The 21,819-nt window shown below is 40.6% G+C and overlaps 1 protein-coding gene across 1 annotated transcript; it reads left to right on the plus strand.

Annotated features, from left to right (window-relative positions):
- The first annotated feature begins 5,324 nt into the window (after nucleotides 1–5,324).
- On the plus strand, nucleotides 5,325–21,572 carry LOC112224647 (angiopoietin-2). The gene is made up of 9 exons (XM_024388331.2): nucleotides 5,325–6,261; nucleotides 10,580–10,735; nucleotides 14,534–14,655; nucleotides 14,993–15,225; nucleotides 15,348–15,475; nucleotides 17,517–17,618; nucleotides 17,750–17,916; nucleotides 19,259–19,389; nucleotides 20,133–21,572. Exons 1-9 carry the CDS (start codon nucleotides 5,983–5,985, stop codon nucleotides 20,291–20,293), a joined length of 1,479 nt encoding a protein of 492 aa, XP_024244099.1. The 5' UTR covers nucleotides 5,325–5,982; the 3' UTR covers nucleotides 20,294–21,572.
- Nucleotides 21,573–21,819: the final 247 nt, after the last annotated feature.

The raw sequence follows: 21,819 nt of genomic DNA on the forward strand, positions 1-21,819 counted from the left end.
AGCCGGACCGTTTTGAAGACTGTGCCCCCAAACAGCTCGATAAGCTCCACCAGGCTGTGGGTTGGGGGCTGGGCATCCCAGGAGACAAACATTGCAGGCTGACCCAGGAACAGGTCCTGCTGGCACTCCCCTGCAGACAGGAGCTGCTTCAGTTTACAGATTTGGGAGGAGAGACATGACAGGGTCTAAGGTGGTATGTATTTTCCCGGAAGAGAGAGTTGTTTGCAGTGAGTTTTTTTTAAAGAGCCCTTAATATAGCTAAAAGAGTAGTTATTCAGCAATGTACATTTTGTATATGTATTGTGTGTTTGGCTGACCATTAGTTGTCACAACCAGTGTGTTGCAGTGTTCTCTTTTCACAAGGAGAGGGCAGAAAAACACCTTGAATTTGTAAACAACTCTTCCTTTAGCCTATATAGGGATAACCACATTTCATACAAACAGAGCTGCTGTCATCACCTCTATAATCAAATACTCTCCAAAAGGCTTGACCCCCATCTGACCCCAAATCTCACCCAGTCTAGTATTTCTCCACTTGAACAATCTACTAACTTGGTATCTTGACAATGTTGAATTTAAATAAAACATATGTGAAATACAACACGATATGTGAAAGGGATTTGAGGTTTGAATTGAAAATGAACATCTGCCTGCCAGAGTGAACCATAAAACCTCTTAGCAGTAAAATAATGTTATAACAGGAGTCATGATGAATGATGATTACATGTGGTTTTTGTAATCTGGAGCCATGCTTATTGACTTGTAATGATTGAAAATATGAACAAGCTAACCACACGGAAAAAATAAATCCACTCATTTTGTTTACTGCTTTCCATTGTGTCATTTGAGCAATGGATTTAATGTCTTAGGTTTATAACGATGCACATTTTGGGGGTCTGACAAGGGGTAGAACAGGGTACATATATTAAGCGTAATCTAAAAGGTGATCCCCTACTCAGACCAGGTAGACATTTATATTTCACTATGAGGACACGTTGGTCACCCTGGACTCCAGTCCACATCTCTGTGTAAGCAACAGCCTTTATCCACAGCCTCTAGGGGTGGACAAATAGCCCTTCTCCACAGCCTCTAGGGGTGGACAAATAGCCCTTCTCCACAGCCTCTAGGGGTGGACAAATAGCCCTTCTCCACAGCCTCTAGGGGTGGATGACATTGGCTGACACAGCTCATAGCTTGCAGTTGCGCTGAGTAATACATCAAAGATTCAATAAAATGCCATTCTCTGTGCCTGGTTTGACTTCCTTGGGCTGCTGTCCAGGCTGTCCATCCTCATTGCCCGAGAGCACTGAATGAGAACATACAGGCAGTCTTCGCTGACATTGTGCTCCATTTTAAGACTACAGAGTGGGGTTCTAAGCTACAGGGGATGTTTGGAGTGCTACTCCAATCTGCTGCTTTATGGACGAGTGCCAGAAAACAGGCTTTACCTTGAATTAGACCTATTGGAAGTTTTTTTTGGTAGGCCATTCTCAGACTTTAAAGTATGTTGGTCCTCCTCTCTACATAACAGGAGCCTATTTATCACTAATACCATATAATAACATTTTGGTCAAATCGTTCAAAGGGTGAGTGAACGGAGCATTAAAGTACATTGTTCACTTCATGGGGCGTGATACTTGGGGTGGATTAATAATGAAGACATGAGGATTATCAGTGAAAACTGAGTCTTTCATCAGGGAACACTGATTTGAATCAAGTGAAGCATTGATTCTCAAGAGATTTGTGACAGGAGACTTAGGCTACATCTCAAAAGGAGCATTGCAATTGGTTGAATATCAATCAGGAGACATCTCATATTATTTGAAGTAGGCTAACTGTGGCATATACAGCTGGAAAAATTGACACTCAATATAACTTTAAACTCATTAGTCACGCCACAATATTTAGCATAAACCTCCACCCTAAACAAAGTCTGTCTTGTGTAAAGTTATTACTCTGAACTAATGTATTGTCTTTACAGATGTAGGATTTTAGTTGTATCACCCTGTTGTTGCAGGAAATCTCCTGAAAAGCAGAAAATGCTAACTTGTAGTGTATTCAAGGTTCAAAGGGGCTTCAAAAGTTTGTAATTTCCTATTGCTGTAGGATTGTTTTTTTTTGCTTTGAGAAACGGGTCAAATTAAGATCCTATATATATGTATCAATCTATATTGGAAAATATGGTGTGTGTTAGGGTGGGGGGGTTGGATTTCTTTCAAATTATGTTCCTTTGGAAATGTAATTCATCTTTACACTCTCCTTTTATGACATTTTAAGTTATTCCGTGGCTGTCAAAATTTGTTGTTAACAAAAATTCAGAAAATGAAACACATTGAGTTTGTGGTTTTTCTAAAATTGGGTTCCAATCTAAAACAGCTGCTTGGCAGATTCTGCGCAGTCAAACGGGTCACAAAAACAGTCCTCAAAAAAGGTGACGGTTGGGTTTACTTTATGAGAAGGTACAACAGCTGATCAAAATCACAGGTTTGTAGTAACTAGACATTAAATTAAAGTTTTTTAAATCTCATGAGTCAAATAAATGAATGATTATTGAGAGACCAAGAATAATCTTAACAAGTTTAAGGTCTCTTCTTTCGTCAGCTGGGTCCAACAGAAATTCGACTTACGCTTTGTCCCAACCGCTCCGAAAGACACGCATACAGGTTGGAGAGGATTTTTATGTTTTATTTATTTTACCTTTATTTAACTAGGCAAGTCAGTTAAGAACAAATTCTTATTTTCAATGACAGCCTAGGAACAGTGGGTCAACTGGCTGTTCAGGGGCAGAATGACAGATTTGTACCTTGTCAGCTCGGGGGTTTGAACTTGCAACCTTCCTGTTACTAGTCCAACGCTCTAACCATTAGGCTACCCTGCCGCCACAGGTGCAGGGGGCTGCCACACTGAGCGCCCGTGGAGCAGTTATGTGCGTCTTTGAAAATAAGTTGTCTTTAATTATCTTAAAATGTGTCCTAAGAACTCCTATTTCATAAACAATAAAAACCTCTACATTATACACAACTACTATTGGTAGCCTATTGTGTTAATATAGCCTTTTAGCATCCACAAAGGAGCATGAGCGAATTGGGCTTTGGATCACAATTCCGGCATAAAATAGGCTAGGTCATTGTGTGAGTCACTTCCTTCCCCCTGATGAGCTTCCTCCAGACATGAAACGACTGACAGACAATCAGACGGCCACACATCTAATGACTTAGCGATTCAACTGGAACCCATGAACCAACTCCAGTTTTTCTGAAAGCGGCCTTCCTCTGTGGTCATCTGCCTAAAACGTGCTGCATTTCCTTCACATTCTGTTACATCACTTCACTTCCTGTAATTCCGCTCCTTGTGTGTGCTGGGACTTGAGTATGAGTAGAAGACAAATGCAATGCATTGTAACAGAAACTGATGCTTAAAAATACACACAGAATATACCTAAAAAGGTTATATGACCTTTGGAATATTTGTAAAACCGTTGTCTCAAAGTAAAAAAAAAAAAACTGTCAGTCAAAGAGAGAGACTAGCTGTTTCACCTAGAGGTGAAATATGTAGAGCTTCAGTGTTAAGGGAAATGAAGAATGAAGCTAGTGGAGCAATAGGAAGATGACCATGATGGAGAAACATCCCTGGGGTTTAAGACAAAACATCCTCCAAGCGGATTCACTTCCTTTGTAGACCACCTGCATCGCCCCGTGTGTGATATCAGCGGTTTAATATAGCTCATATCATTAGAATAGACAATGACTTGTAAAACATTTTTACTATACTTAACAGGCTGGCTCATCTTGAAAATAATAAACACAATACACCATAAGTCATGTTTAAATATTGCTAAATTATTTAAAAGTAATAATCAGCCTTGTGTATAAGCAAATCAGCCTCGCGATTAGTATTTTATGTTTCATGTCTGTCGTCAATAGAAGAGCTCAACTACTGAACTGAACTGCATAGAACTGAGAGGGGCTCTTGTCAGGTTTGTTAATGTGTGACCCTCACTTTGCACCGACCCAACTTGATCTCTCATCCATTCAAGCCAAAGGTTAATGTAAACCAGCTATGTTTGCCATGTGTTTCAGTATATGCATGAACAGCATTATATTAATGTCCTACATGTCAAACCACAGGACTTATTTATACATCTAGAACTCCTAAAATGTATCACACATGCAAGTAGATGTAGCTGTCGAGATGTCAAAATGGTCATGGTTTTTATAGCGTTTATGCACCTCCCTTCATCATGCAGCATGTCACGCTCTACTTTACCTGAAAGCCTTGAATAGCAGACCATGTAAGATCTCACGAGGGTGACTGTACACACACACACACACACACACACACACACACACACACACAACCAAAAATCAACCACTAAGTTAAAACAAAGCACACATTCCAGAGCTCATTGGCACCTTTGAAAATGAGCCAGCATAAAAACAAAAAAAATCCTTGCCCCTCCTTGGAAGACAGTTTTCCCAACAACATTTATTGTCTATGTCACATCCCTATGGATAAATACGTATCAAACCATGCTCCTGAATAAATCACAATATTTTAGCAGTATGGACAACGTTTGTATTTTAGTACTATTTGAACCTGTCTGGTTTCAACTGCCTAGGCTACTTGGGACCGTTTTCTCCACATGATACTCCATGCTAGTCTAAGAAAGGCTTGAGACAGGATGCAGGGATCACAGCCGCCCTGATCTGAAACGCATCCTCTCAAATCAAAGGTGGGAAAAATCAAGAGGAGAACGTGGTCTGGCGACAGCCAGGCACCTCTGCAGATTCTAAGTTAACTACAGTACAATAGGCTAATAGTCAGGTAAATTACATTGACTTCAGACATGGCTACTGTGTAGTACTGTGTATTATGGTAGTTTCCCAGCTGCCTGTCAACAGCAGCCAAGATCAGAGGTGATAAAGAAAAAAGAAGCGACTAGATGAAGAACCTTGACTACTTCATTCCCACACAGGAAAAAAAAACCTTAGCCCTGTGAAGCCAAGATCAGTTTATTTTAAGTCACATTAATAGAGCTTTAGCATCTTATTAAGATGACATGAAGTGGACGGATGAGCTTTATTAATGTCCCCAGAACTTCAGCCAGATACTCTTCTCCCTCTGTAAACATACTGGATCTCACCCCTTCATATGTAACCAAGACCCTGATACAGCCCAGAGTTGGAGAATGACAGGAAATAAGAGCTAATGTTTCTTAAGACGGAGCAAAGAGATCGGAATGGGATGAGTGACGACAGAGAAATAGTCTCTCTTTCCCGCAACATTCTCATACTTAGACAAATGCTTTCTGCTTTTGTCGTCAACAGGGGAAAACATATTTACAGTGGGTAGGGATGGATATTACAATTGCAGACTTTGCTGGAAGAAGGCAGCTGCGTCCAGAATAGATGATCGGCCATCAGCTTGTGAGAACACGTAAATATGGTAATTACTTTATACTATCTGCCCATCTGTCTCCCTGACCTGTTCATAAAGCTCTCGATCTCATGCAAACAAGAGGATACGGCGGGAAGTGTTTAATTAGTGCATCTGCTCCTGTGTGTGTGTGTGTAAGAACGAGTCTCCACATTGCTGCTTCCAGCCCAGCGGCTCTTCACAGTGACTGGCCACAGGGATGTAGTGGGAGGGGCCTTGCTTTCACTCCCATATCTAGCTAATCAGAGGGCCAACTGCAGCTGAAACCAAGAGGCTGGGGGCTTAATGAAAAAGGGGAAGCGTGCAGTCTAGGACTGGGAACCTGCAGGAATGACACCATCTACCCGGTATACCCGCTGACCGTATCCCCTCCTCCTGCCTATAAAAGAACCTGAAGAATTGAAAGAGGACTGTGTGCATTTGGATATTCCAGAGGAAAGAATTACAACAATATTTCCCTTCTAAAAACAAATCCATTGAAAGGCAGTGAGTGACCCAAAAGGAGAATTTTGGATAACAATACAAATTTTTGTTTTAATTCTTAAAATGTTTTATGTTGGCTTACTGGTCTTGAGTGGCTGCTTGGCCCTGGGGGCCGGCTACAGGAAAACTACGGAGACGACAGCTGTTAAGAGACAATACCAGATCCAGAATGGCCCGTGCAGCTACACCTTTCTGCTGCCTGAGCAGGACAACTGCAGGACCCCTAGCAGCACCTACACCAACCTGGTCCAGAAGGACGATCCGGCAGAGTATGACGAGTCTGCCCAGAGGCTGGAGCAGCTGGAGAACATCATGGAGAACAACACACAGTGGCTCCTCAAGGTACAGTGTTCTGCTTGACGTCACACAGCTTCTCTACTGGTAGTGCAGGTGTGTGTGTTCAACACGGTCTCACACCCATTCGCATGATATTATACGTTTTTTTTATTCTGTCCCTCTATATCTTATGATCTGTTTCATCTCTCCAATTCATTTATGTTACAAATGGTTCCACAAAAATATATGTTATTTGCACTCTTTGGATGAGTGCCCATATTTAAAACATAAGGGACTTGGTTCCGGATAGCCCGTTGGGTGCTATGAGCCGTTCAGTGATTAAGCAGTAAATGAATGGTTCTGCTGCTCTGCCACTATGTTTAGGGCTGGCACAATTACCGTATAACTGACGGTCATGGATGAAGAGTCATGAAAATAACCATCATAACCATAACATTTTTAAATCAGCTGATTGAAGACGGGACCGCTGAGCATTCCTGCGGTTGAGTCCATTTCAGCTGTACCCTTAACATGAAACTGTCATTCAAATTCTGTTAATGGATGTGGGTCATGCAATGGAATGTATTTGTTATGATATCGAGTTGAATCAACAAATCACAGCATATCATTTTACTTCCTGTTTGCGCCTATGGGTACACTCGCAATGGCCGCCAGTCCACCCATTATGCCATCGTTGACTTGAAAAGGGACGCCCATAACATAATTCAGTCTATTTCTACGGCAGCAAATGCATAGAAATTTAAAAAATATTGCTATTCAAATGGCTATTACGGAGACTGCGGTCATTTGGCTGGCCAATTACAATCATCCAAAATTCCTTGATCGCCACAGCCCTAATTATGTTACGTAAATGTAAGATGATAAAGTTAAGAGACAGTAAGCTTTAGCAGCCTTCGGCATTGACCTCATTATGTATCGTACTGTGCAGAGGTGATGTTATGTAGTATCATGGACTCATTTCAACTCAGGGAAATATTCATATAGGCCAGCTACAGGTTCTAGTTTCCCACTCCGCTCAATAGGGCTTACAACAGGGCTCTCCAAACCGGTTCCTGGAGAGCTACCCCTGTATAGGTTATCAATTCAACCCTAGTTGCAACTAACCCAATTCAGCTTATCAACCAGCTAATTAATAGAATCCGGTGCCCTAGATTAGGGTTGGAGCGAAAACCTACAGGACAGTTGCGCTCCAGGAACAAGGTTAGAGAGCACCGTTTTACAAGTTGCTTTCTATAGGATGGTTTTATTTCCCCCAGTGAGAGAATACAATAGTATACACTAGGACCAGGACTATATCAGTATCATGATTCTTGTTAGTATCGTGGCAGGAAACTAAACAAAGCGGATTTGACTTCTTTAGGAAAACAGCCCTAATGTTGGAAACAAACATCATGTTGTCATCCAGAGTCACATTTATATTCCAAGCTATAGCACACAATATTTTACATACAGCAGGTTTTTAAAAGGAACAAATCATTTCGGCCCCCAAAAGTATCTTCACAGCCCTAGTGTACACACCAACTTTTCAGTGATGTGCAGGCGCGTTATACTCCAGTCACTTCCCTTACTGCCAAGATGGCTTTGAAAGACTTCCATTCAGATTCAAAGAATTCTCAGATTCTGATTGAGAGGACTGAACTTGACCTTGTAAAGATGTAGGCAAGTGAATTGTGACATTGTCCTACTATTCGAAGGGGGCATCTTGACATGGATTCAGTCTTGAGCAGTAAGAAAACGAATGTGAGCCGAAGTAGGAAGAAAGTATCCTGAAAGGCCATAAAACAAAGAAGCGTCCCAGAACAGAAGCAGGGCTGTGGTGGCTCTGTGAGTGGGTGAGAAGGGCCCGAGAAGTGACAAAGCCTCGACACAGGTGCCCAGATGAAGGGTGTGCGCATCCCTTTCAGCAATGCTGAGCCATCACTTGTGAAAGAAACAGAGTGCCTCTGCTTGGGCTGCCTCCATTCTTTCTTCTCTATAGAGTTTGATTAATGATGAGGTCTATAGAGCTCTGACAAGACAAGCACAACTTCAAAGTCTTATCACACAGCTCACACCTCTCCAAGGAAACAGAGCCTGACCTGAATCACTCTGCCAGCTAGGTCAGCTGCTGCGAAGCGTTAGGGTCCCCAGACCTTTTGTCATTGCTGTTACATCAGAGCCACTGCTTAAGAACACCTCAATTAGAAAAATGTAGTCTTTAAAGGATGATGTTTTGAATACGGCACTCAACATAGCTTAAAAATACATTAAGGACAGTGATTGATCTGAAAAGTCAGCTCTCACTCCACTAGAGTTTAAAAGCCTCGAAATGAAGCCATTAAAATAGTGAATCTGTAGTCTTTAGACTCCGTGATAATCCGTCATTCAATTCATTAAGCGTTCAGTGCCTCACAGAATTCTATCCTCGAAGGACAGATTTGTTATGCGCAAACATGCGTGTAACTCTGCTAAAATCTCAAATCCAATTGACATGCATGATTTATGCTACACAATAGTCAGAGTTATGTGTGTTCAAGGTTAGGATTTGGCCTAAAGTGACTACTCTGGATGGAAAGGATTAAGAACATTGTCATTAATGTCTGTCATGGAAAGGAAGTCCAGTCTTTAACTGAAATGCAACACATTGGATGTAAAACAAACAAGTGAGCGGAACTAATCTATGGGAGATCTGCAAAGGTTAAGAGACACCTGGTAAAAGTGAGGTCGGCTCAATGCGTCCAGAATTCTAGAGCTATTTTAAAGGAAAAAGTAGACTATGTAATAGGGTCATTTGAAGAGAATTACTAATACTAACACGTAAGAACAAAGCCTTATGCAAAATGTAAGCATCCATTTCCCAAATACATTACTAATAAAATTAAATGTAATTTTTCCTGACACGTCAATTTCACACACTACAGCTTGTGGGAATATTGGCATGATCTGTAATAACAGAGGAAAGGCTCTTCCTCTGTACTGCACCATGTAAGACCCTGAGTCAAGGACAAAGGAAATCACTGTACATCAACTGATGAAATGAACATTTATTGTGAGAGCAGAGGTAATACCTCAAAATATTGCACTGTCCCACTCTGGAAAAAAAAAATAGGGAGTCCAGCGGATGGACATAAAAGATGTGTCAGTTTGCGGTCACGCTTTTCATGTTAGCGGGGAGGAACAACACGTAAACAGCTGATTAGATTGCCGTCATTGGGAACTTCCCGCTTGCTGTTCCGATGGCACACTCTTCCAGCCTCCACGTGTCTTTGTCCAAGAACACAATATGAAAGTGGAGAAAGGAAGACCCATTCAAAAATTAGCACTGACTGCTGCACTGTCATTCATTGACATGGGGAAAGGCCAAATATGCTTCCCAGTTTAAACTTAGTCACAATAGTTTAGCTTCTTGGCAGATGGGTATACAACCTAATTGTTTACGCAAACAAAGACCAGAAAAACTAGGTCTACAAGTGCCATGATATCATCTTGCCGTGGAAGACGCTGTGTCGTAGAGGATGCAACTCATCACTCATCATTTCCATCCTGTTTACAAGACTTTCAGGCCTAATTGCCACTCAGGAACTTGATGTAGAAAAGAGCTTTATGATTGAGTTTGTTCTAAATCTGACAGGTGGATACTGAATAGGGGACATAACGCCTATCTAAAGCTTTTATTTTCTCTGAAGACAATGATACCATGTGGGATAGACACTAGAGAAGACAGCTTATTTAGAACTTTTCCACTAGTAGACATTTTACAATGTATTAGTTGTCACCACGATGACTGAACCTAATTCATGAAAAGGCTCATTCAGAAGTACAATTTTACAAAAAGAACCTTAGCGGTTGAATATATCATGTTGACAGGGAATTACAGTGCAGTCCTGATTGATTGTGATACAATTTGATGTAACCAAAAACAACCATGTAAAAAATGTGTAGATTTTCAGTTAGATATTAATCTCTAGTATAGTTCAAGTGATGGCATTAATATGAACCAGAAGGGATGCTGGGAAAATATTCTCAGTCTTCCATTTTTGACCCCAACAGAAGCAAGTGAACTTCCTGCAGCAATTTAAGGCTTCAATATAATGTAAATCTAAACATTAGTCAAAATGCCTGGCCTGTCACTGGATAATAGTCTACATCTACCTCTCAGTCAGACAAGGGGAAAAGCCATGAACTCTATGACAAGGCTGTACTGCTTAAAAGGAGTCATTCTAAAAGAGAAATAGGCTACACATTCACTGTGACATCCATGTGGTAAACCACAGTATCATACCCAATTCATTTGACACCATCACAGTGAACCAATAATACTGATATATCACTTAAACCATCTCACTAACCTGCCTTCGTCAACTCTTATTGATCCTTACTGCAGCTGGAGAACTATATCCAGGAAAGCATGAAGCAGGAGATGGCCCAGATCCAGCAGAATGCTGTCCACAACCACACCGCAGCCATGATAGAGATTGGGGCTAACTTGCTGAGTCAGACCACTGAGCAAACACGGAAACTGACCAACGTAGAGGCGCAGGTGAGGACCTTTAACTTAACAATATTGGTTTTGTGTGTGTGATATATATATATATATATATATATACATACTGTATACAGGGCTGTGAAATGTATTTGCCGCCTTTCTAATTCTCTACTTTCGCATATTTATTTTAATTTTACCTTTATTTAACCAGGCAAGTCAGTTAAGAACAAATTCTTATTTTCAATGACGGCCTAGGAACAGTGGGTTAACTGCCTGTTCAGGGGCAGAATGACAGATTTGTACCTTGTCAGCTCGGGGATTTGAACTTGCAACCTTCCGGTTACTAGTCCAACGCTCTAACCACTAGGCTACCCTGCCGTCCCTATGTTATCAGATCTTCAAACAAAACCTAATATTAGATAACTGGATCCTGAATTAACAAATAATATAACAATTGCATACTTATCTAATTTATTTCATTAAAAAAATTTGTCGCACCCAATTTTATTTGATTTTACTTGGCAAGTCAGTTAAGAACAAATTCTTATTTTCAATGGCGTCCTAGGGACAGTGGGTTAACTGCCTTGTTCAGGGGCAGAACGACAGATTTTTTACCTTGTCAGCTCGGGGATTCTATCTTACAACCTTTTGGTTACTAGTCCAACGCTCTAACCACTAGGCTACCTGCCGCCCCAATGCCCCCGTGTGAATGCCCCCTTACACTCAATAACTGGTTGTGCCACCTTTAGCGGCAATGACTCCAACCAAACGCTTCCTGTAGTTGTTGATCAGTCTCACATCGCTAGAATTCATGATTCCTTCTATTAAGGCAAGTCGTCCAAGTCCCGAGGCAGCAAAGCATCCCCAAAGTATACATTTTTGTTATTTGTAAAGCCAGGTTCCCTTTATCTAATATTAGGTTTTGGTTGAAGATCTGATAACATTCAGTATAAAAAAAATATGCAAAAATAGAGAAAATCAGAAATGGTGCAAATACTTTTTCACGGCACTGTATGCTAAATGACTCAACATTCATAACCCAGTAGCCTACATCAAACAATTCAGTGTTTCCCCTATATTCATTTAGCAGCAGCGGTGATAGCAAAATGTTTTCAGTGTAAACTTAAACGACTAAAACCAGACAAAGTATGTAGAAAAGATCATGGAGCTCTATATAACACCAAAATAAAATCACCAAAACAATCACCAAAATAAAAAAAACTGGACAGTCAGGGAGAATGTACAATTCCAAAAATGTCATGGCATGGGGACCCCATTGATTTTCTTATGTTTGAGACACTCCGGTAGCATAAGAAAACTGCATAAGCCATAGAAAAGTGTAGAACTGCAGGAAATTAGCTTTAAAACTGCAATTTTTTCTCTGCCCCATGGTTAAAATGTGTAGAAATGCAGGAAATTAGCTCTGTGGCCAAGAGGGGGCCTCTAAAATGTTTGGTCAGAGACACCGCCGTTAGCATGGGGGGGCTAACTTTGCCACCACCGCTGAAAAAAAAAAAAATCCTAGGGGAAACACTGCAATTAATGACAAAAGTAATCAAATTGGCAATATATATATATATATATATATATATATATTTTTTTTTTTTTTTTTTTAAATTGAATGCTGTCCAACAGGGCCAGGATTATGATTTGCTTTAGAAGGCCATTGACCTTTTGTGAACGAACTACACAGCATTTCCTGTTACTAACGTCATTGTATTCCCACAAGAAAGGGTCTATCAATTTGTCACAATCAGACATCCGTGTGTTCAAAGTCTCCAACACCAGCTCCAATGGTAGACAGACACATACCCAACATTCATGTAAACAACAAATTGGCCCAGCTTTTTGCTGAGTTCAGTTCCTCAAACTGGAAAATCAGAAGGTTTTCAGTTTTCTGTTCAGTTTTCTGGACCTAGGATTTCAAAACGTCTAAAGAAATTCATTACATTATAGAGCCACTCTTTCACAGTAGCCTCTACATCCACTGCCCCCTTTCCAATATATTTGTCCTTTATTGGAATTTGGTTGTTCAGTTTTTTCCTGTTACGAAACAGATTTCCACAACCATCTACACCCATGCTAATTGTGCTCTAAGAATGTGAAGCGAACCATAAAGTGTTTGCACATGAAGTGAGATAGGACTGTTACAAATTGAGTTTGTACTCCTAGAATTTTTATCAAGTAAAGGGCTACATTTACAAAATACAAATGTCTTGAGGGTGCTGTATTGTAAATGTTTTCAGTCTACTGTGAGTGTGGATAAAAACTAAACTCATGGCAGGGTGTGCACAATTTATTTTCAACTGTAGCTGTTCCAAAAGAATTGCAGTGAACTATGGAGCTGTTTATGAAACAGACTACTCTAGAGAATACAGGGAGATATCAGAATCCATTACATATGACTCATTTGAGATATTTTTCTAGCCAGGAAAAGACCAATGTTTCATTTAGTCATACCACATCCCCAATTGAGAGATTGCCACTTTAAAGTAATCAGTAGTTGAAACAATAACGAGTCCTCACCATTGTTTCGGTAAAAAGCTGAGGGATGGGGGTGGAGAATTGGAACCACTCAAATTCATAGATGGAGCTATGAATGCAAGGATGGACTATCCATGATATCAAAATTTGTTATATCGAGGGTTTTTGAATAGACAGTGTTTGTTTACATTGACTTTGTTTACACCATAGTAGTAAAACAAGCTTATATTTTGGACTCTGATGAGGAATTTATAAGTTCTGTTCGTCAAGAATCAATGGGTACATTTCATTAATGTAGAAGTCCAAAAATGTATATACTGTGAAAAATATTTGCCCCTTTTCTCATTCTCTATTTTGCACATAACTGACACTGAATGTTATCAGATCTTCAACCAAAACCTAATATTAGATGTGATCAAATAACAGATACTTTCGAGTATGACATGCTTGTTTCAGATCCTGCCACAACATCTCAAATTGGGTTTAGGTCTCGTCTTTGACTAGGCCATTCCAGAACTTTTGTTGCTTTTCATCCATTCTGATGCAGACTGACTTGTGTGTTTTGGATCATTGTCTTGCTCCATGACCCAGCTGTACTCCAGCTTCAGCTCATGGATGTATGGCCTGACATTCTCCTTTAGAACTCTTTGATATAGAGGAGAATTCATGGTTCCTTCAAGGAAGGCAAGTCATCCAGGTCCTGAGGCAGCAAAGCATCCCCAAACTATTACACCACTCGATCGAGAGGTTGTGGCAGGACCTGAAACTAGCAGTTCATGCTCAAAACCCCACTAATGTTGCCAAGTTACAGCAGTTCTGGATGGAAGAGTGGGCCAAAATGTATCCACAGGGATGGGAAAGACTGCAAGAAGCATTTGGTTTCAGTCATTGCAGCTAAAGGTGGCACAACCAGTCATTGCAGCTAAAGGTGGCACAACCAGTCATTGAGTGTAAGGGGACTATTACTTTTTCACACAGGGACATTGGGTGTGGCATTGTAATTTGTTCACTCAGGTTTATTTTATATAATATTAGGTCAAGGTTGAAGATCTGATAACATTCAGTGTCAGAAATATTTGTCAAAAATAGAGAAAATCAGAAAGGGGCAACTACTTTTTCATGGCAAGTTAGCAACTGCTGATTGCCCCTTTAAGGGCAGATTCTGAAAATACAAAACTAAAATTACTTGCGGGAAAACAAAAGCAAATCCCTCAAGATCCTGTGTTCTTAATTTGATTCTTGCCAAATATCTGACATAATGACAACAAGATGATGTTTACTTTATTTAATCTGAAAAGGGCTTGCAGCAATTAATAGCACAATCTCATCTAACATTTTCTGTGGGAAGTAATTGTCTCTCATCTTTAGGTAATAAATAATACAACTCGGCTCGAACGTCAGCTTCTTGAGAACTTTCTGTCAACGAATAAGTTGGAAAAACAGCTCATTTTCCAAATAAATGAAATAAGCAAGCTGAATGACAAAAACAGGTAAGGATGTTTTGTTGTTTGTAGTAAACTGCACAGTCATGCAGGTGCCCAATCTCTAAATCATGCTTTAACTAAAAAGGCTACAAACACCAGATAGTAAATATTTAGTCTAATGTTTCCTATATTCTGTGTGAAACACAGTTTTGTAAAACAAACTTCTTGATTAGATAGCTAGTTGCTTGGATTGGAAACCAGGGAAGTTGAGTTGCCATATGACCACAACAGTAATAATTGATGGGACAACACCAACATACTAAGTAGTGCTATAAGACCAGTAATGCCCTGCCAGCTCTGTTGCAAGTTGCTGAGCGTGTACCCTGCCCTTCCTCCTCCCCAGCTACCTGGAGAAGAGGGTGGGGGAGATGGAGGTGCAGATGCAGGTGGAGCTGGAGCAGCTGAAGGAGAAGAAGGAGCAGCTCTCTACACTTGTACTGAGACAGACTGCCGTCATCGAGGAGCTGGAGAAACAGCTTCTCCGGGCCACCACCAACAGCTCTGCCCTGCAGCGGCAGCAACAGGAGCTACTGGAGACCGTCAACAACCTAATCTACACCATCTCCGTCCCCGCAGGTGGAGGAGGGTGACAGACTCAGGGGGGGGGATCAAAACCACTGATGAAAAGTAAATATATATATTTATGGAAAAGTAAACTTGATGCAGTATAAATTTGATGTGCTCTCCACTTTCTGCAGTGAACAAGCCTACCATGATGCAGGATACACCGACCACATACCCAGACTGTGCTGCACTCTACAAGTCGGGGAACACAGACAGTGGAGTCTACTCACTGGCCCTTCCCAACACTACACAGGAGATTAAGGTACAATTAAACTCTTATGTTAATATCAATTTGTTCTATGCAACTTATAAGCTGCCTACATTCAGAATAAATGTACAATTACAGTTGAGGTCAGAAGTTTACATACACCTTAGCCAAATACATTTAAACTTCGTTTCACAATTCCTGACATTTAATCCTAGTAAAAAATCCCTGTTTTATGTCAGTTAGGATCACCACTTTATTTTAAGAATGTGAAATGTAGGAATAATAGTAGAGAGAATTATTCATTTCAGCTTTCATTTCGTTCATCCCATTCCCAGTGGGTTAGAAGTTTACATACACTCAATTAGTATTTGGTAGCATTGCCTTTAAATTGTTTAACTTGGGTCAAACATTTTGGGTAGCCTTCCACAAGCTTCCCACAAAAAGTTGGGTGAATTCTGGCCCATTCCTCCTGACAGAGCTGGTGTAACTGAGTCAGGTTTGTAGGCCTCCTTGCTCGCACACACTTTCAGTTCTGCCCACAACTTTTCTATAGGATTGAGGTCAGGGCTTTGTGATGGCCACTCCATTACCTTGACTTTGTTGTCCTTAAGCCATTTTGCCACAACTTTGGAAGTATGCTTGGGGTCATTGTCCATTCGGAAGACCCATTTGCAACCAAGCTTTAACCTGACTGATGTCTTGAGATGTTGCTTCTATATAGCCACATCATTTCCCTTCCTCAATATGCCATCTATTTTGTGAAGTGCACCAGTCCCTCCTGCAGCAAAGCACCCCCACAAAATGAGGCTGCCACCCCTGTGCTTCACGGTTGGGATGCCGTTCTTCGGCTTGCAAGCCTCACCCTTTTTCCTCCAAACATAACGATGGTCATTATGGCAAAACAGTTCTATTTTTGTTGCATCAGACCAGAGGACATTTCTCCAAAAAGTACAATCTTTGTCACCATGTGTAGTTGCAAACCGTAGTCTGGCCTGTTTATGGCGGTTTTGGTGCAGTGGCTTCCTCCTTGCTGAGCGACCTTTCAGTTTATGTCGATATAGGACTCATTTTACTTTTATAGATACTTTTGTACCGGTTTCCTCCAGCATCTTCACAAGGTCCTTTGCTGTTGTTCTGGGATTGATTTGGACTTTTCGCACCAAAGTAAATTCATCTCTAGGAGACAGAATACGTCTCCTTCCTGAGTGGTATGACGGCTGCGTGGTCCCATGGTGTTTATACTGTGTACTATTGTTTGTACAGATGAATGTGGTACCTTCAGGCGTTTGGAAATTGCTCCCAAGGATGAACCAGACTTGTGGAGGTCTACAATTTATTTTCTGAGGTCTTGGTTGATTTCTTTTGATTTTCCCATGATGTCAAGCAAGGAGGCACCGAGTTTGAAGGTAGGCCGTGATATACATCCACAGGTACACCTCCAATTGACTCAAATGATGTCAATTAGCTTATCAGAAGCTTCTAAAGCCATGACATCATTTTCTGGAATTTTCCAAGCTGTTTAAAAAGGCAGTCAACTTTGTGTATGTAAACTTCTGACCCACTGGAATTGTGACAGATTATTTCACTGTCTGTAAACAATTGTTGGAAAAATTACTTGTGTCATGCGACTTGCCAACACTATAGTTTGCTAACAAGAAATTGGTGGAGTGGTTGAAAAACAAGTTAATGACTCCAACCTAAGTGTATGTAAACTTTCGACCTCAACTGTACATTTAGGCAATAACACCACCACAGCCAATTGTCTTGCAAATGTGTATAGCAATCTGTCAGGAATCAAATGTAGCCAATGACGGCACAGCTTTCCTTTAATTCAGAGTCAGTTAAAATATTCTCGGCCTTTGGTTTGTTTTGTGCATGCCTAAACTTGAGATACCTTAGATACTTTTCATTGGTGAGTTACAATCTGGTAATTACACATCGCTTGTGCTCACAAAACTACCATTGCTTTTAAACTACTGATATGGAACTGTTTTTATTGTTAAGTTTGTTGCTGCAGTCTAAACTCCCTCACTGTACTGAAACATCTGAACTTAATATCATTGATACCTGGAGAAAATCGTTGTTTTGTTTGAAGGCTTACTGTGACATGGAGATGGAGGGGGGTGGATGGACAGTACTACAAAAACGATTTGATGGTCATCTTGACTTTCACCGTACGTGGAAAGAGTACAAAATGGTGAGCGCTAGAGGAAACGATCCCAGTCCCACAGCACAAAGCTTAGATAACGCTGGCCAGTGGCAACAAAAATAACAAACATTATGATCATATTAAAAGTTGAATAATTATGTTTTTATATTCCTTCAAAGGGCTTTGGAAAGCCTTCAGGTGAATACTGGTTGGGAAATGAATTTGTTTCGATACTGACCAATCAGCACCCATACGTCTTGAGAATACAGATGATGGATTGGGAGGATAACTCAGGATTCTCACTATATGACCAGTTCTCTCTCGGCAGTGAAGCAGAAAACTACAGGTATGCCTAGATTTCCCAGGTGTGGTGTTCCAATGCTAGGCTACTTATATGACAGAAACTATGTTGGGGGAGTCTGTGTGTGGAGGACCTTTAAATATAGGTGATCGCTTTTAGTACTTTGCGATGCGGACTGAAACACATTATCATAGCTTTATGACAGAGACAGATTTAGTCTGTTACTCAAGATGTTTTGATGTAGTAATGTTAAAGTAAGCTCTAACAAAATGGTGCATACAAAATGTTCTTTAAAATCAACAAATGACAAACAAAATATTTACCTTGCCTGAAAATATAAATATGTTGGGTGGGCGGTGGGAGGATCAAACACTTGTCACCAGTCCAAAATAAATATTTTGTCATCTGGAAAATGGTCAGGATCTGTGAAACAGAAGACTAAAATGCTTCGGTCTCCTAAACATTCAATCTGCACCCCTAGACATCACCAGTACCTGCCATATTCTTTGCTGAACATAAGCTGATTTTAAGGAGAGAACTGATACTTCATCTCTGTTTGAGCATTATACCTCTACTCAAGCACACTCCTATTAATTCCTTAAGTCTCAAAGTATGACCCTTGACTATTCTAGAACCAGAAATATAAACGATTCCATATAACTTCTTCATACTGAAATTCAAAGGCCACAAAACAACAGAGGTTAGCAGTGACATCAATACCTCAACAGCATTGATATTTTCGACAGAATGAATGGGCGGAAGGTAGGCCTAGCGGTTAGAGCATTGAACCAGGAACCGAAATATCGCTGGTTCAAATCCCAGAGCCAACTAGGTGTAAAATCTGTCGATGTGCCCTTGAGCAAGGCACTTAACCCCAATTGCTCCTGTAAGTCACTCTGGAAAAGAGCATCTGCTAAATGACTAAAATGTAAAATGTAATGAACAACCAAACCATAACAGGGCCCTTCTGTCAGCAAACCCTACTGCAGCTGTCATGCTTCACTTAACTTGCAAATGACTAGTGTGTAGACATAGCCTATAGTAGGGTTACTCAAATCTTACCCTACAAGGTACAGAGCCTGCTGGTTCTGTTCTACCTGATAGTTCATTGCACACTAAATCAGTCCCTCATTAGAGGGGACCAATGAAAAAATGCAGTGGCACTGGTTTCGTGGTCCATAGTTGAGTTTGGGTGCCGATAGCTTGTCATGGAGCACAAGAAAGGTTCAGAAGTAGTCACGGAAAACCAAGGGATATTCAAACACAGCATCTTGTAAGTTAGTGCTAGCAGAGTAAGGAATCCTTGGCGGACTAAACTTGGGTCTTCCGACGAATGGCAATCATGTACTTCCTCCTCACATTGTATTCCTCTGTTTTCTTTACACAGGATACACCTTAAAGGCTACAGTGGAACAGCAGGCAAAATTAGTAGCCTTGGTCAACCAGGAAGTGATTTCAGCACAAAAGATGCCGACAATGACAGATGTGTTTGCAAATGCTCACAACTGACAACAGGAGGTAAGGAACAGGTTAATATGCCAATCTCCTCGACTTTTCCACCGGCCTTCATTAAGATCAATTATTTCCTCCATTTTCACATTAACCCCCCCCAAGAAGCGTTTGGCACTACCCCCAGAAAAAAAAGTTAAAAGACGTCTTGCCTTTTTTTTTCTGTCGTGGGGTCAAGGCTCTCAAGCAAAATTAGATATGAGCTGATCAGTGATTAACTCAGTTGGGAATTCAGTCCCTGCAACAGCTGACATTAATAGTCTGGGAACTACGGATTTCCCCCTCCCCCACTCTCTGAGCTCAGAATAGAGGTCCTCCTCCATGCCTCTGATTTGTAGACTGCTTTGGGCGCTAGACTTGGAATTGTTCCGTGTATCGGGGTCTGCCTACTCTACATGTAAGCTGCTCTCCAAATGATTTCCCCTCCCGAGGTCTCGCATAGAGGAATCCCTATACCTCAGGGAATTGTTGGGGATAACCAGCTGCATATGAACAAAAATAGGACTAAGATGACAGACACAGGGGGAATGAGCTGCACAACTTTCAGTCCATGTGATATAACAATCCAGACTTTCCCCTTGGAACTCAACGAAACTGAGGGTACAAAACTGTGGGAGTTAATCGTAATGTGATAATACAAAACGTCAGTGTTAGAAGGAGAAGCACAACTCCTCATGGGGCTCGTTGTCTTATAGACCATGCACATCATGAAAAACCTCAGACTGACAATCTCTTGTTTTCTGCTTTTCAAGGCTGGTGGTTTGACGCCTGCGGCCCCTCCAACTTGAACGGAATATTTTTCCAGCACGGCCAGAACTCTAATCGATTCAATGGAATCAAATGGTACTACTGGAAGGGCTCAGGCTACTCACTGAAGTCTACCACAATGATGATCAGACCAGTAGACTTCTGAGGCTGTCCCAGAGACATGCCTCTCACAGACGGACATAGAAAGGAGAGCATTGTCACTCTGGGAAACTACAGACAAGACAGACTGAACTGCTCCATAACAGCAACCTCACCACTTCCAAGCATTCCACAAGGAAGGGGACAAATTAAATCGCTCCAACATGTCAGCAAAGAGTTTACGGTTTTGTACAAAATTGACAGGTGAAAACAAGCAGAAGTCTATGAACTGTGTATTTTTAGAAACATATGGGCTTTGGACTGCATAACCAACCGGGACAAGGCAGTCAAAGGATGAAATAGGTATTTATAGCTAACTGGAACTGTGGTAGAGATAACAGTATTGTTTTCTATAACAAGCAATACCAATGGAAATGTTAGTGTGTGACACAATGCAAGATTGACCAAGTATATTCTGTAATAACGATATTTCACCCCATTACATTTGATACAATGAATTTGAAAATGGTTACATTTTATTTTATATTAAAATTTAAAAATAGGCCTAATACTAAAAGCAAAGAAAACTAGGGTACAAATACATGATCAAATATGAACATAATGCGCTACGGTCATCAGTAATGAATCTACTGGTTTTCTTTCTTAGAGCTTGTACATACTTACATGATTTCATTTCAAATGTATAGAAGGTTCACAAAATGTATTAAAATCAGATGTGATAACTTTGATTGGGATGTTACTCAAAACATGTAATCAATGTCAATTAACCTAATTATGCACTTGTGTGAATCTAAGTGTGTTCAACTTTTTCCATGATTACACAATTGACTGAGAAATTAAACTTCCACATCCTTTGCCTGACTTAGGCTATGTACTCTGTCGTGATTCTAATCTGTACAAGGTATCCAGAGAAAGTGAAGCATATCTGCTTATATTTATCAATCTAATTTAATTGTTGTACTGTAGAAATGTGATTTATGGTTATAATAATTTACATTTTACCCATGCTTCTGTGAACATTTGGGACCAAAACTTTTTCACTTAATTATTTTAAGCGACTGGCGTTATGATTAGGATTAGTGTATTTAGGATTTTTTTCTGTGTGGAGTACAATGTCTTGTCAGATTCTGTCACTCCTACGTGACGCTCGTCCCTCAACCGAAGAGGGATGAGCAATGATGTGGACTATGGATAATGGTTGTCAGAAAGGCAAAGAAATAGACTTCAGAACATCATTCAAATTAAATTATCTTAAATTCAACCTCCAGTTCTTATGTCTTCATTCTGCTTTAACACAATACATTAAAAAAATGTGTTTTAATGTCTGATGTGTCATGCCTATGATGTTTAAAAAATATCTTCAACTTTCAATTCAGTTAGATTCTTGGACAACGTCAGGCTTTTGCAGGAAGCTATTTACCTCAGCACTACCCACTACTGCACAAGACAGAAATCAGCACAGATTGAGCATGTCAGGTAAAAATGCTGAAGGCCCCATTCAAATCAAATGACCTGGCTCATCAAGAGCCTTCAGGGAGTGTGGAGATTGTTTTGGCCACCACAACAGAACTG

Source organism: Oncorhynchus tshawytscha, linkage group LG25 (assembly GCF_018296145.1).
Source record: "Oncorhynchus tshawytscha isolate Ot180627B linkage group LG25, Otsh_v2.0, whole genome shotgun sequence".
Taxonomy (NCBI): Eukaryota; Metazoa; Chordata; class Actinopteri; order Salmoniformes; family Salmonidae; genus Oncorhynchus; species Oncorhynchus tshawytscha.